Source organism: Leucoraja erinacea, chromosome 11, assembly GCF_028641065.1.
Source record: "Leucoraja erinacea ecotype New England chromosome 11, Leri_hhj_1, whole genome shotgun sequence".
NCBI lineage: Eukaryota > Metazoa > Chordata > Chondrichthyes > Rajiformes > Rajidae > Leucoraja > Leucoraja erinaceus.
In genome coordinates, this window is record NC_073387.1 from 7,029,175 (window position 1) to 7,042,433 (window position 13,259).

A 13,259-nucleotide genomic window follows, 5' to 3' on the forward strand; every position below is an offset into this window, starting at 1 on the left:
CCTCTGTATCAGACTTCTGAACAGTGCTTCTCTGAGCTAAAATGTAATCCCGATCTTCCAACCTACCTCATTGCAGACATTGGACCTTTTCTCTGGAACCATAATATGACAATGCTGGAAAAACTATATTCTGCACGCCGGTATTTTTGTCTTCGCTTGTACTTGAGTTTTGCTAGATTAAACTCATATATAAAATTATATGATTTAATTGGATAGCGTGCAAAATAAACTTTTCACTATATCTTGGTACGTGACGATAATAAACTAATATCATTAAACCTCCACCAATATATTAGTCAACTTTACAATAGTAAGGACCTTCATGAGAAATGTGCTTATGATTTAAACTCTAAACTGAGGTAATGTGACTTATTAATGCATCTTCTAATTATTGTTCCTGCTAAGTTATTTATCAATCTAAAATTCACCTGCGATGGTTTCTCTCAGTAGTAAAAGTGAGGTCGGTTGTCGTGAGCCAGCCCTCCCTGTTTTCACCTATCTGTTATCCATTTCTGTTATTCTTGAAGGAAGAGAATATCAGCTAGAATATGTAGGCCAGCTTGTCTACATTAAATGTGTTGATCTTGTACTATGTTGTCCTTTCCATTACATCCATTCCTAACATTGACAGTTCTATCAGTGCCCTCACAAAGTGAAAATATCAGTTTAAAGTCAGGTCTGATTTAGTGATAGACACAAAATGCGGGAGTAACTCAGTGGGACCGGCAGCATGAGCCGCTGAGTTACTCCAACATTTTGTGTCTATCTTCGGTGTAAACCATCATTTGCAGTTCCCTCGTACACATTTGATTTAATGATACCCCTAGCAGTGGGTAGGCTAAAGGGCCTGTCCCACTGTACGAAGTAATTCATGAGTTCTCCCGAGTTTCCCCTGATTCGAACTTGGAGAATTACGGTAATAGCTGTTCGTAGGTACTCGGGGGCTCTTGTGGACATTTTTCACAGTACTGAAAAAAAACGAGTTTCCGCGTTTCCCAAGTACCTGCAGTTAGCATTACGAGCCGCTACGAGACGACCACGAGCTCTTACGTAGCCACTACGTACATTCTACGTGCTTACCACGAGTTTGATAGCTCTTGAATTACCTCGTACAGTGGGACAGGACTTTCAAACTACCCAAATTATTTCTCATAGGGTCCTTACACTGGCCCAACATATCAGTTTGAAATTAGATCACTGAGTTAAACGTTCATTTTCTAACTTATTGTATGTTCTAATTCTGCGGCCTATTAATCCCGAAGGCGTAAGATGTTGAACAATGAATGATTGCTCTCCAATAACGGGAAGTACATTGAATGATTTCTTTGTGGTAGGGGACTGATCGTTCTGAACACCAACGTCAGTTACTTGGTGCAGCCGCATGTCGATGGTCTCGACCAACATCTCATCTACAGGGCTGAGTATCTAAAGCTGAAGAGTGGGACCTGTGGTCACCAACAGAATGAGCACAAGGAAATCTGGGTCAAAGATTTCACCAGCCATTTTCATCCATCTCATCACCGGGTAAGATTAGTAGGAATGCAGGCTTTGGCAAAAGTCATACACAGAATCTTAACCTATTCATTGTGCTGTGGGTCACTATGGTCTACTGTCTGGTACTGAGCTGGTTGGGTAGTAACATTTATGTGGCCTAGAGTCTTTTACCCAGGGTAGGGGAATCAAAAACAAGAGGACATACTGTATGTTTAAAGTGAGAGGAGCAAGTTTAAATACAAGGGGCTGTAGTTGGCGGCGCGACTCACCCGTTGCAGCGGCCCCTACAGCCTGTCTGTCTTTTTTTTATTTTTTGTCTAGTTAAATGTAGTGCTTGGTGTTTTTTAATAGTATTTTTAAATGTGTAAATGTGGGGGGCGGGGGGGGGGGGAGGGGGGGGGGGGGGGGGGGGGGGGGGGGGGGGGAGGGGGGGAAACTATTTAAATCTCTTCCCTATCCGGGAGACCCGACTTTTTCCCTGTCGGGTCTCGGCTGTCGTTGGGGCCTAGCACCGTGGAGCAGCCTCCAGCCTGAACGACCCGGGGGCTCGGGAGACTGCGGAGCTGCGGATCTGCGGACTCACCATCGTGGGGCTGGCCGGCCTCGGAGCGTGGGGAGCGGCGGTGACTCGCTGCTGCGACTCGACTCCTGGGGCTCGGAGGCTCCAGCAACGCAGCCGCAGGTCCGGTGGACTGTGACATCGGGAGCTCGCGGGTCTGGGAGGAGAGAAAGAGACCGCTTCCCGGAGCTCCCGCAACGCGACTTCTCCAGCCCGTGTCGCGGGGTTGGAACAACCCGGACCGGGACAGTACATCACCCGGCACGGCTTCATGGCCGTGGGACTCACCATCGCCCGTGGGGGCTCCAACCTTGGACTTTCAGACCGGGAGCGGGGCCGTAAATCGCCCCGCGCGGCCTAAAATGGCCGTGGGACTCATCATCGCCCGCCTGGGGCTTGGACATCGGGAGAGACACGGAGAACAGGGGAGAGAAAAGACTTGCCTTCCATCACAGTGGCTTCACTGTGATGGATGTTTGTGTGAATTTAATTATGTGTATGTCTGTAAGACAGTGTCTTTGTTTGTATGGCTGTGGAAACAACATTTCGTTTGAGTCTCACTGGGGCTCAAATGATAATAAATTTGTATTGTATTGTATTGTATATGGAACAAGCTGCCAGAGGAGGTACTTGAGGCAGATACTATAATAGCTATTTAACAGAGTTTTGGACTGGGTACATGGGTAGCTAAGGTTTAGAGGGACATGGGCCAAACATGGGCAAATGGGTCTAACTGAGATGAGGCATCTTGGTTGGTGTGGGAAAGTTGGGCTAAACTGCCACTTTCCTTGCAGTGTGACTCTATGCCTCCATACCATGCAGACTGCAACCTCAGAAACTGCTATCAAATCTTAAAGTGTGCAATCACTACTTTAGAGAAGATTAAAAAAGTAAAGCCTTTGCATGTTATGACAACCACATGGCAAAAATAGTATACCAGATGTCATGATAAACCAAAGGGGATGGAAAAATAAGTAATTATCACTAATTCACAATCACCTCTGTACTATTTTAGTTTATTGGTTAGTCTGTAAATAGGAAGTTCTGCTATTATTCAAGAGTTGTGTTCCTAAGAAACCTTGCATTAGAAAAGTAGATGTTTCAATGGGGAGAATTTTTTTACAGGTGAGAGAATTTCAGACTCGCAATGACAAAGTTTTTTCCCCGCAGGATTTTCAAAAATATAGGTCTTAATAGTTTTCTATATATTGTTATGCAAGCTAAAACTCGTAAAGACTGTATGTCACATTGTTTAATAGAGTATTGTTGCACAAGTAATAAGATAATAAAATGCTTGTAAACTTCAGTGGCCACTTGTGGTGAAACTGAGAGACCATCTATGTTCCTCGGAGACTGATTGCTGTGGAAAGGTTACACTGAAACAGTTTTTTTGCAAGGCAGCTTTTTTTCTATGTCAATTTTCAAAGCAACTTTTAAGTAGATATTTTAATTTCTGATCATATTTGTATTTTAACCAATTTGGTTATACAAATAGTGTAATACAAATATTGTGCCCTAATTCATCAATTGTGTTGAGTCCAATTCACGATATCGACATCCTTAACTTTAGCAGAACTCACTGTACTTGAAACAAGCTTATGGCATTAAAAATGCAGGGAGTGATTCCAAATCAACATATTACATTGTAGTGTGCAGGATTCCTCTGTATGAATTGGGGAAGCTAAATTTTGAGAATTTGTCACGTCAGAGAATTGGCTGATTTGACCATTAATTCACTTGTTTCATAAGAATGATGATACACGGATGTACGCGCAGACTGTCATGTTATTACATGTTTATTCTACTTTGCACAGAACAAGAGAGATGTGGTGAGGGATATGAAGTATGTGGAACTGTATTTAGTGGCTGATTATGCTGAGGTAAGGCTCTTAATGTTCCTTGAAAATGTTCTTTTGCTTGCATTAAACTGACTTTATACTGGCTTTATCGGCTTTATCTTGCATTAAACATTATTCCATTATCATGTATCTGTCCTCTGTGAATGGCTCAATTGTAATCATGTATTGTATTTCCGCTGACTGATTAGCACGCAACTTAAGCTTTTCACTGTACCTCGGTAAACACCAATTTCAGTGGCCATTAACTTGTGGTCATTAACAAGTGACAATAAACTAAACTGAAACTTTATATGACAGTATTTAAGACAAATCGTGGCAGACTGACAGAAGGTTATAGGTTAACTTTGCAAAAAGATATCCACGCTACACTGTGGATGTCGTCTAGTCCCTGACACAAACCAGCCTCGCAAGAGCCGTCAACATAGTTAATGGCATTTTCACCCTGGTCCCTTTCTCTCTTCGTCTCTTCTGTCGGATGGAAGACACCAAAGCTTGAAGGTGCGTAGTACCACCAGTTTCAAGAACAACTTCTTCCCTGCTGTTATCAGTCTCCTGAATGGTCCTCCCATAAGATAGGGTGTGGTCCCAATCTTCCAACCTATCTCATCTTGGCCTTGGGAATTGAAAACAAAATCTGCACTTTCTCAAATTGTAAAGCTGTAATGCTATTTCCTGCACTCTGGTATTTTTCTTCTTGCACTACCTGTTGTCTTGTGTACGACTCATTTAAAGTTTTGATTATTTGACCGCATATACACAGCTTTTCACTACATCTCGGTGTGCATGACAATAATAAACCAATACCAATGCCAAACAAGACAAGATGGAGAGCATTTGCTGGCATAGATGTTGACTTTCTGCAATGGTATAAAGTAGAAAAACAGGAGCCATTTTCTTTCTCACTGATTTCAATATAAATGAAAAAAATTAGGAGAACGTAACACTCTATGGCCATCCCTGTCTCTCTGTTGCCCATTAGTCAAGTCAAGTCAAGTCAAGTTTATTTGTCACATACACATACGAGATGTGCAGTGAAATGAAAGTGGCAATGCTCGCGGACTTTTGTGCAAAAGACAAACAACAAAACAACCAAACAAATTATAAACACAATCATAACACACATATTCTTTTTCATAATAAATAATGGAAGGAAAAACGTTCTGTAGAGTTAGTCCCTGGTGAGATAGGCGTTTACAGTCCGAATTGCCTCTGGGAAGAAACTCCTTCTCAACCTCTCCGTTCTCACCGCATGGCAACGGAGGCGTTTGCCTGACCGTAGCAGCTGGAACAGTCCGTTGCAGGGGTGGAAGGGGTCTCCCATGATTTTGTTTGCTCTGGAGTTGCACCTCCTGTTGTATAGTTCCTGCAGGGGGGTGAGTGAAGTTCCCATAGTGCGTTCGGCCGAACGCACTACTCTCTGCAGAGTCTTCTTGTCCTTGGCAGAGCAATTCCCAAACCAGATGGTAATGTTCCCGGACAAGATTATACACTGACACAAGTAGTCAAGACCTACTTTAGTGGTCTTAAGGGTATAGGGGATGAATTCTTAACTTGGTTTTCCCAGACAACTCTCCAGAATTTTAAGTTATCATTTCAGATTTCCTGCAGCAGTTGGAATGATTGAAAAAACTGGGTAAACTTTATATGTTAAGCTCCTGTCTCACTTAGGAAACCTGAACGTAAACCTCTGGAGACTTTGCCCACCCAAGGTTTCCGTGCGGTTTCCGTGCAGTTCCCAGATGTTTTTGTCAGCCTTCCTACCTGTTTCCACTACCTGCAACCTCCGGCAACCACATGCAACCTCCGGGAACCGCACGGAAACTTTGGGTGGGGCGCAAAGTCTCCAGAGGTTTCCGTTCAGGTTTCCGAAGTGGGACAGGGGCATTAGAGAGCTTATAAAAGTCTTCTGCCATGCCTGTGACCATCCTCACCTGATCTTCATGTACTTCCGATCAGGGGTCACTGAACTGCAAACTGGGCGAGAGGGAATAGATGAGGACATGGAGTATGGTTGCTGTGCCTGGTCACTTGCCTTGGTTCAAGGGTTTTGCCTCCACCACATGTAAACTCCATCAACATCATAGCCAGCACCGTTTTTAATGTTGACCTTATTAAATGTTTTCCCTTCCCAATGATGTGTATGGTTTGGCAGAGGCATTATTGACCATGGGGCCATTAATCTGAGGTCGGAACGTGATCCATCATTTTGTTCTTCCCTTGGATTTGGCACAAGGCTGCTCCCATGGCAGCAGTTTCACCAACTACGGCATTCTCAGCATGAACCATCTGGTTCGCATGTCTGTAAGATTCACTGAGAGGTAGCCTCCTGGGTCTTGGGAGCTGTATAAAGGCTGGCCAAACTAACTTTATTTAGCATCCTTCCATATTAAAGGATTGAAAAAGGTAACTACAGACAGCATTTGCAGATTTATCGGAAGAGAAACCAGAAATGGCAAAACGAGCAGAGGAAATGAAAATCCATACATCAGCAGATGCTGGAAATTTGAAATAATGACATAAAATTATGAAATCATTCAGCATGTTAGGCAACTTTTTTTTTCCTTTCTGATAAACTCATTAACCTGCAATGCTACCTCTGTTGTTCTTTCTCGAGGTAGCTGCCTAACCTGTTGATTTGTTTGTGGCATTTTCTGTTTTTGTTTCATACTCAAGGAGGAGATGTTCCTTTGTGCAAAGAGTGATCAGGGACAAGTGAAGCTTGTCCTGAAAGATGATCAAGGCCAAGAGTGGTTTGGTTGAAATTGATGTCCACAGTTAGTCAACAACTCATAAGGTCATAAGCGATAGGAGCAGAATTGGGCCATTCATCCCATCAAGTCTACTCCACCATTCAATCATGGCTGAAATATCTCTTCCTCCGTACTCCATTCTCCTGCCTCTCTCCATAACCCCTGACACCGTACTAATCAATAATCTATCTATATCTGCCTTAAAACTATCCATTGACGGCCTCCACAGCATTCTGTGGCAAAAAATCCCACAGATTCACTGCCCTCTGACTAAAGAAATTCCTCCTCATCAGCTTCCTAAAGGAACGTCCTTAATTCTGAGGCTACGATCTCTGGCCCTAGACTTTCCACATCCTCTCCAACAACTCCAGTGTTGTTGTGCCATGGGACCATAGGAGAGGGGTGTGGGGGAGAGTGGACCTTTTCTTACAATTCTCTTGTTCTTATGCCTTCAGAATAATTTTGGAAGACCAGTTAGCTGCAATAGACAATTGGAGAACTTGCATTGAGAAAGGATTGGATGAAATGGACCACACACACTGCTCCCAACTTAGGCCCAGTGTGATTGCCCAAATTTGGAATTTAATCCATATTAAGCCTCTTTGCTGAACGATCAATATCTTTATCTAAGTTTATCGCCTTTCTAGTTTCAGAAACATCAGTGGGATCTCGAGAAAACAAAACTGAAATTGAAGGAAACTGCCAACTATGTCGATAAGGTGAGAACATATATGTGAGAGGTCTTTGTATGTTGCATTGTAGTACAAATTCTATTCATGTGTGAGTCTAAAGAAAGTGTGCCGATGTGTGCATTGTGTGTGTGTGGTGTGTGTATGTAGGCGTAGTCCACATGGTAGAACTTGGCCTTCAATTGTCCTATGCATCTTTGCTGTGTTTGCTTTGAAATTGGCTGTTGCCCTTGCTCTGTTTATTTTTAGAGATACAATGTGGAAACAGGCCCTTTGGCATATCAAGTCTGCTCCAACCAGTGATCTCCGTACACTAACACTATCCTACACACACTAGGAACAATTTACATTTATGCCAAGCCAAGTAACCGACAAACCTGTACGTCGTTGGAGTGTTGGAGGAAACCAAAGATCTCGGAGAAAACCCACGCAGATCATGGGGAGAACGTATAAACTCCGTACAGAGAGCACCCGTAGTCAGGATCGAACCCGGGTATCTGGCTCTATAAGGCAGTAGCTCTACCGCTATGCCACTGTGTTGCCCTTTCTAATCATGACTACATTTTAACACAACTTCATTGACTGTAAAGCATTTCAGAATGTCCAGAGATGGCAATGGGTAGACAATAGACGATAGGTGCAGGTGTAGGCCATTCGGCCCTTCGAGCCAGCACCACCATTCAATGTGATCATGGCTGATCACTCCCAATCAGTACCCCATTCCTGCCTTCTCCCCATATCCCCTGACTCCGCTATCTTTAAGAGCTCTATCAAGCTCTCTCTTGAAAGTATCCAGAGAACCGGCCTCCACTGTCCTCTGAATTCCACAGACTCACAACTCTCTGCGAGAAAAAGTGTTTCCTCATCTCTATTCTAAATGGCTGGCCCCTTATTCTTAAACTGTGGCCCCTTGTTCTGGCCTGTCCCAACATCGGGAACATGTTTCCTGCCTCTAGCGTTTCCAAACCCTTAATAATCTTCTATGTATTTTAGAAATCCTTTCTTACTATTGACTGGAATTGTTTTATAATGTGGAATCTGGAGGGCTAATAAACGTGCAGCAACTTTGCTGACAGAATAACCGCTACGGGCCATTAAGTGCTTTTTGGGATAACTGATGCTGGGCATCTGCACAGAACCAGGTCCTGTGCTCTGATTTACTTTTTAAGTCTGTCTCTTTACTGGAATGTTTCTTTCAAAAGAACAATGGAGGACCCGGCATGGGGGGGGGGGGGGGGGGGTCACTGTGAAGGGGGAGAAGCGGGGGGGTGGAGGGGGGAAGGGGAAGGGGGAAGGGGGAGGGGGAGAGAGGGGGAGAGGGGAGGGGGGGGGGGGGGAAACAAAGATGAACCTGGAGTGGGATACTTTGTAACTTTGTCAGTGCCCTTTATGTGGTGACTATTTGCATACCTTGGGTGTGCAAGCAAAGAATTTCACTGTGACTTGTCATTCATTCATCATTCATTCATTCATCATTCATTCATCATTCATCATTCATTCATGCATGCATTCATTCATTCATTCATTCAATCATTCATTCATCAATCAATTCATTCAATCATGCAATCATTCATTCATTCAATCATCATTCATTCATACATTTATTCATACATTCATTCATTCAGTATTACAGGTCACTCAATATCAGGATTGCACTGGTTCACCTGGAGGTATGGACTCATGAGAACATGTGTGAAGTGAAGGAGAACCCCTACAGCACCCTCTGGTCCTTTCTGAAATGGAGACGGCAGGCGCTGGTCCAGAAGAAGCATGATAATGCGCAGCTCATCACGTAAGTGCCAAAGATATCTTCCTTGTTTAGCCCCAGGACGTTTACTCTGCTGCAGAAGGAGTAACTCCTACAGCTAAAACCCACTGATAGGTTGGAGAGTCAAGAGTCAAGTCAAGTTTATTCATCACATACACATACGAGATGTGCAGTGAAATGAAAAGTGGCAATGCTCGCGGATTGTGCAAAAAAAACTACAAAACAGAATGGAACAGAATCACATATTCACATATTACATATTTGTGGGAGGGGAAAAAAAAAGATAAAACAGCAATTTAAAAAAAAACAGTAAAGTTAAATACCTGGGAGTGCTTCATAGTTCATAAGTGATAGGAGCTGAATTATGCCATTCGGCCCATCAAGTCTACTCTGCCATTCAATCGTGGCTGATCTATCTCCTCCTCTCAACCCCATTCTCCTGCCTTCTCCCCATAACCCCTGACACCCATACTAATCAAGAATCTATCTATCTCTGCCTCTGACATAGTCATATTTCCCAAACAGAACAATGACATTCATACTAGCAGCAGCACGACAGAACATTTAAACATTGTGATCTGTAAACAATATAATAAACAAAAAAAAGTTAAGTGTATATTATGTAAACTATGATAGTGCAAAAGGATAAAAACAATGCCTCCAAATCTATGTAGTTCAGAGCTTATTTGGAGATTGTAATGTTTAATAGCCTGATGGCTGTGAGGATGGAAGGTGTTCCTGAACCTGGACATTACAGTTTTTAGGCTCCAGTATTTTCTTCCCGTTGGCAGGAGTGAAATGTGTGGCCTGGGTGGTGTGGGTCTCTGATGATGCTGTCTATCATGGTGAGGCAGTAACTCCTGTAAATCCCTTTGACAGTGGGGAGGTGAGTACCTGTGATTAACTGGGGCAGTGTTCACCACTGCATTGTTCTTCGCTCCTGGGTGTTCAAGTTGCTGAAGCAGGATGTGATGCAACCAGTCATGTGCTCTCTACTGTACACCTGTAGGTTTAAGGTTCAAGAATATGGAATCTCCGCAATCCTCTCAGGAAGCAGAGGCGTGGATGTGCTTTTTTATAATTGCATCAGTTAACTGCGTCCGGGGAAGGTCTTCAGAAATAGGCACGCCCAGGAATATGAAGCTTTTGACTCTCTCCACCATCGTCCCGTCGACATAGACAGGTCTGTGGGTCCTTATCCTTCCTCTTCCAAAGTCCACAATCAGATCCCTGGCCTTACTGACATTGAGAGCCAGGTTGTTGTGCTGGCATCATTTGGTCAGTTGATCGATCGATCTTACTTCATCATCATCTGTAATTCGCCCAACAATGGTGGTGTCGTTGTCAAATCTGAAGGTGGAGTTCGCACTGTGTCTGGCTACACATCGTGAGTATAGAGTGAGCAGAGCCTGGTGGTGCTCCCGTACTGATTGTTATCGAGGAAGAAGTGTTGCAGCCAATTTGTACACATTGTGGTCTATTGAAGACAGCCTACCACTGCTTTGCAAAGGGGACAGCCTACCACTGCTTTAGGCTTATTATTGTCATGTGTACTGGGTACAATGAAGAGCTTTATTCAATCAAATCATATAATGCTATACATAAGCATAATCAAATCAAACTCAAGTACACTCGGTAGAGCAAAGGGGAAGATATAGAGTGCAGAATACAGTTATCAGCATTGTACACACCAGTTTCATAGACAAACTCCAATGTCTGCAGTAGGGTAGAGGTGAATCGGACAGTACCCTAGTTTATTGGTGACTTTGCATCTTTAGACATAGATTAATTATTTTGCAAAATGCAACTTCTATTATCATTGAGATGCATGACCCTGCAGTTGAACTACACTCATCACAAGTCTCCAGATGTTTATATAGCTGCATTGCAAATAAGAACAGCTGCTCCCACACTCAACTTCCTGTGCCAGGAAGAGGAAGAATCAGTAGGTGTCCTATCCTAATCAGTAACAAATGATCCCAGCTGGATAGTGTGTATGTGCCACGATGTTTATACACAGTTTGAAAACAAACCCTTTGCAAGCTACAGTACTACAGTCTGTGAAGTAGGAAGTTACAGTAAAACCCCGGTGATGTATAATATACTGAATGACTTGAAATTAGGTAAACTTCGAGCCAATATAATCTTGGATGGAATCATAGATTAATGAGGATATTCATCAGATTTTATATGTGGCTTCTTCCTATAAAGGATGACAGGTAATCTGTCAGGCTGGCTGATAGAAATGGGGGAAATGGTGAATGCTGTTGGATGATTTTTCAGAAGGAGTACTGCCCACGGTTAGTGGCCCACTGCCCACGTTTATTAGCCCACTGCCCACTGCCCACGCCCATGGTTATTAGCCCACTGCCTTGGCCCCTAATTGTCCATTGTGATGTTGCCTTGTTTGCTCTCAAAATGGCTGCAGTGCTTGCTCTGTTCTGATGCAACAACATCACTTAACTGAATGTAAAGCAATTCAGCACTGGCAATAGACATTTCAGAAATCCTTGCATTCTATTGACTGGGATGAAGAATTGTTTTATAATGTGGACACAAAATGCTGGAGTAACTCAGCGGGACAGGCAACATCTCTGGAGAGAAGGAATGGGTGACATTTTGGGTCAAGACCCTTCTTCAGACTCGGGTCTCGACCTGAAACATCACCCATTCCTTCTCTCCAGAGATGCTACATGTCCGGTGAGTTACACCAGCATTTTGTGTCTCTCTTTGGTTTGAACCAGCATCTGCAGTTTCCTTCCTACACGTTTTACAATGTTGATATTAATGTAAATGTGCATCATTCGCTGGCAGTCTGGAGAAGGGTCTCGACTCGAATCGTCACCTATTCCTTATCGCCAGAGATGCTGCCTGACCCACCAAAATATTCCAGCGTTTTGTGTCTTTCTTTGAGTTAAACCAGCATCTGCAGTTCCTTCCTACACTCACTGGCAGTATTGCGTGCTGCTTGGGATGAACAATGTTGGGCATCTGCACAAAACTAGCTTCTTTTCAAGTCGGTCTCAGTATTGGAGGGCTTCCCTCAGTATTTCTGGCCACCCAATGTCAGCACCAGTCCAAGGATAAAGTTCTGCCATGCGCCTCTGGCAGGCAAGGCTGCTGGCTAAATCCTTTGACCGTTTTCCAAAGGGTATATAACTTTGGGCAGCATCTCATTGGATTCATGGGAGGTGGTCTTGGAGGGGAGGATGCTCCTCAAACTGCGGAGCATCTTGGACAATACAACTCACCCCTTCCATGACACACTGGTCAACCTGATGAGCACCATCAGCAACAGACTGGTTCCACCAAGATGCAGGACAGAACATCACAGGAGATCATTCTTCCCTGTGCCTATTAAACTGTACAACTCTACAACTCCTCCCCCTTCTGTCGTGGGGACTCCCCTATCCCCCAAATCTTTGCACATCCCCCAATCCTTTCAACTTGTCACTTTAATTTTTCACGTATCTTATGTTTTGTGACCGTTGGCAGATCAATTTCCCGACTGGGATAAATAAAGGTCTGTCGTTTTGTATCATATCAAAAGTCATTTGTAGCATATTCTAGGAAAACTGTCCTCATACTGTAAAGGCAACAGGTTGGGTGCTTTAAACATTGAAGAATCTGAGGTAAGAAGTGGCCTCTTCTCCTCCTTGACTTTATTCCTGTCCTGTAACACTGAATGTTTTTGCATTTAGGGGGATCACCTTCAATGGCACGACCATTGGCTTGGCATCGTTGATGGGCATGTGTTCAGATTATCAGTCGGGTGGTGTGAATATGGTGAGTGATTGCAATGGTGGATCTGGCACAATAGAATTCAGATTTACTTTACACCAGTCCGTTTTGAAATGATTAATGAAACTGAATGGTTGATTGCGTCTTCAACAGCATAAACTTTCTACTTAGTGAGTTCCCTTTTGTGCTTCCTTGTACTGTTTTCACTTCTCTTTGAAAATCAATGTTAGGGGAATTTGTGATACTAATGACTAGTGGTTTAATTTTTTTAAATATATAATTTGGTTGTTAATTCTAAAATTCTGAGTTGCTAAATAAATAATGCATTTGGATCACATTCTCCCCCGGTTATCAAATATACTGCCATTTAATCTCAAAGTTATTCAATTGGGAAACTGT

The 13,259-nt window shown here is 43.3% G+C and overlaps 1 protein-coding gene across 1 annotated transcript in view; it reads left to right on the top strand.

Annotated features, from left to right (window-relative positions):
* The window catches only part of adam19b (ADAM metallopeptidase domain 19b), a 155,991-nt gene that overhangs the window by 92,622 nt on the left and 50,110 nt on the right, over window positions 1–13,259 (top strand). The window contains exons 6-10 of the mRNA XM_055642611.1: window positions 1,335–1,524; window positions 3,868–3,933; window positions 7,310–7,381; window positions 8,977–9,143; window positions 12,821–12,905. Coding sequence (XP_055498586.1) covers window positions 1,335–1,524; window positions 3,868–3,933; window positions 7,310–7,381; window positions 8,977–9,143; window positions 12,821–12,905 — 580 coding nt within the window. The remainder of the gene's footprint in view (window positions 1–1,334; window positions 1,525–3,867; window positions 3,934–7,309; window positions 7,382–8,976; window positions 9,144–12,820; window positions 12,906–13,259) is intronic.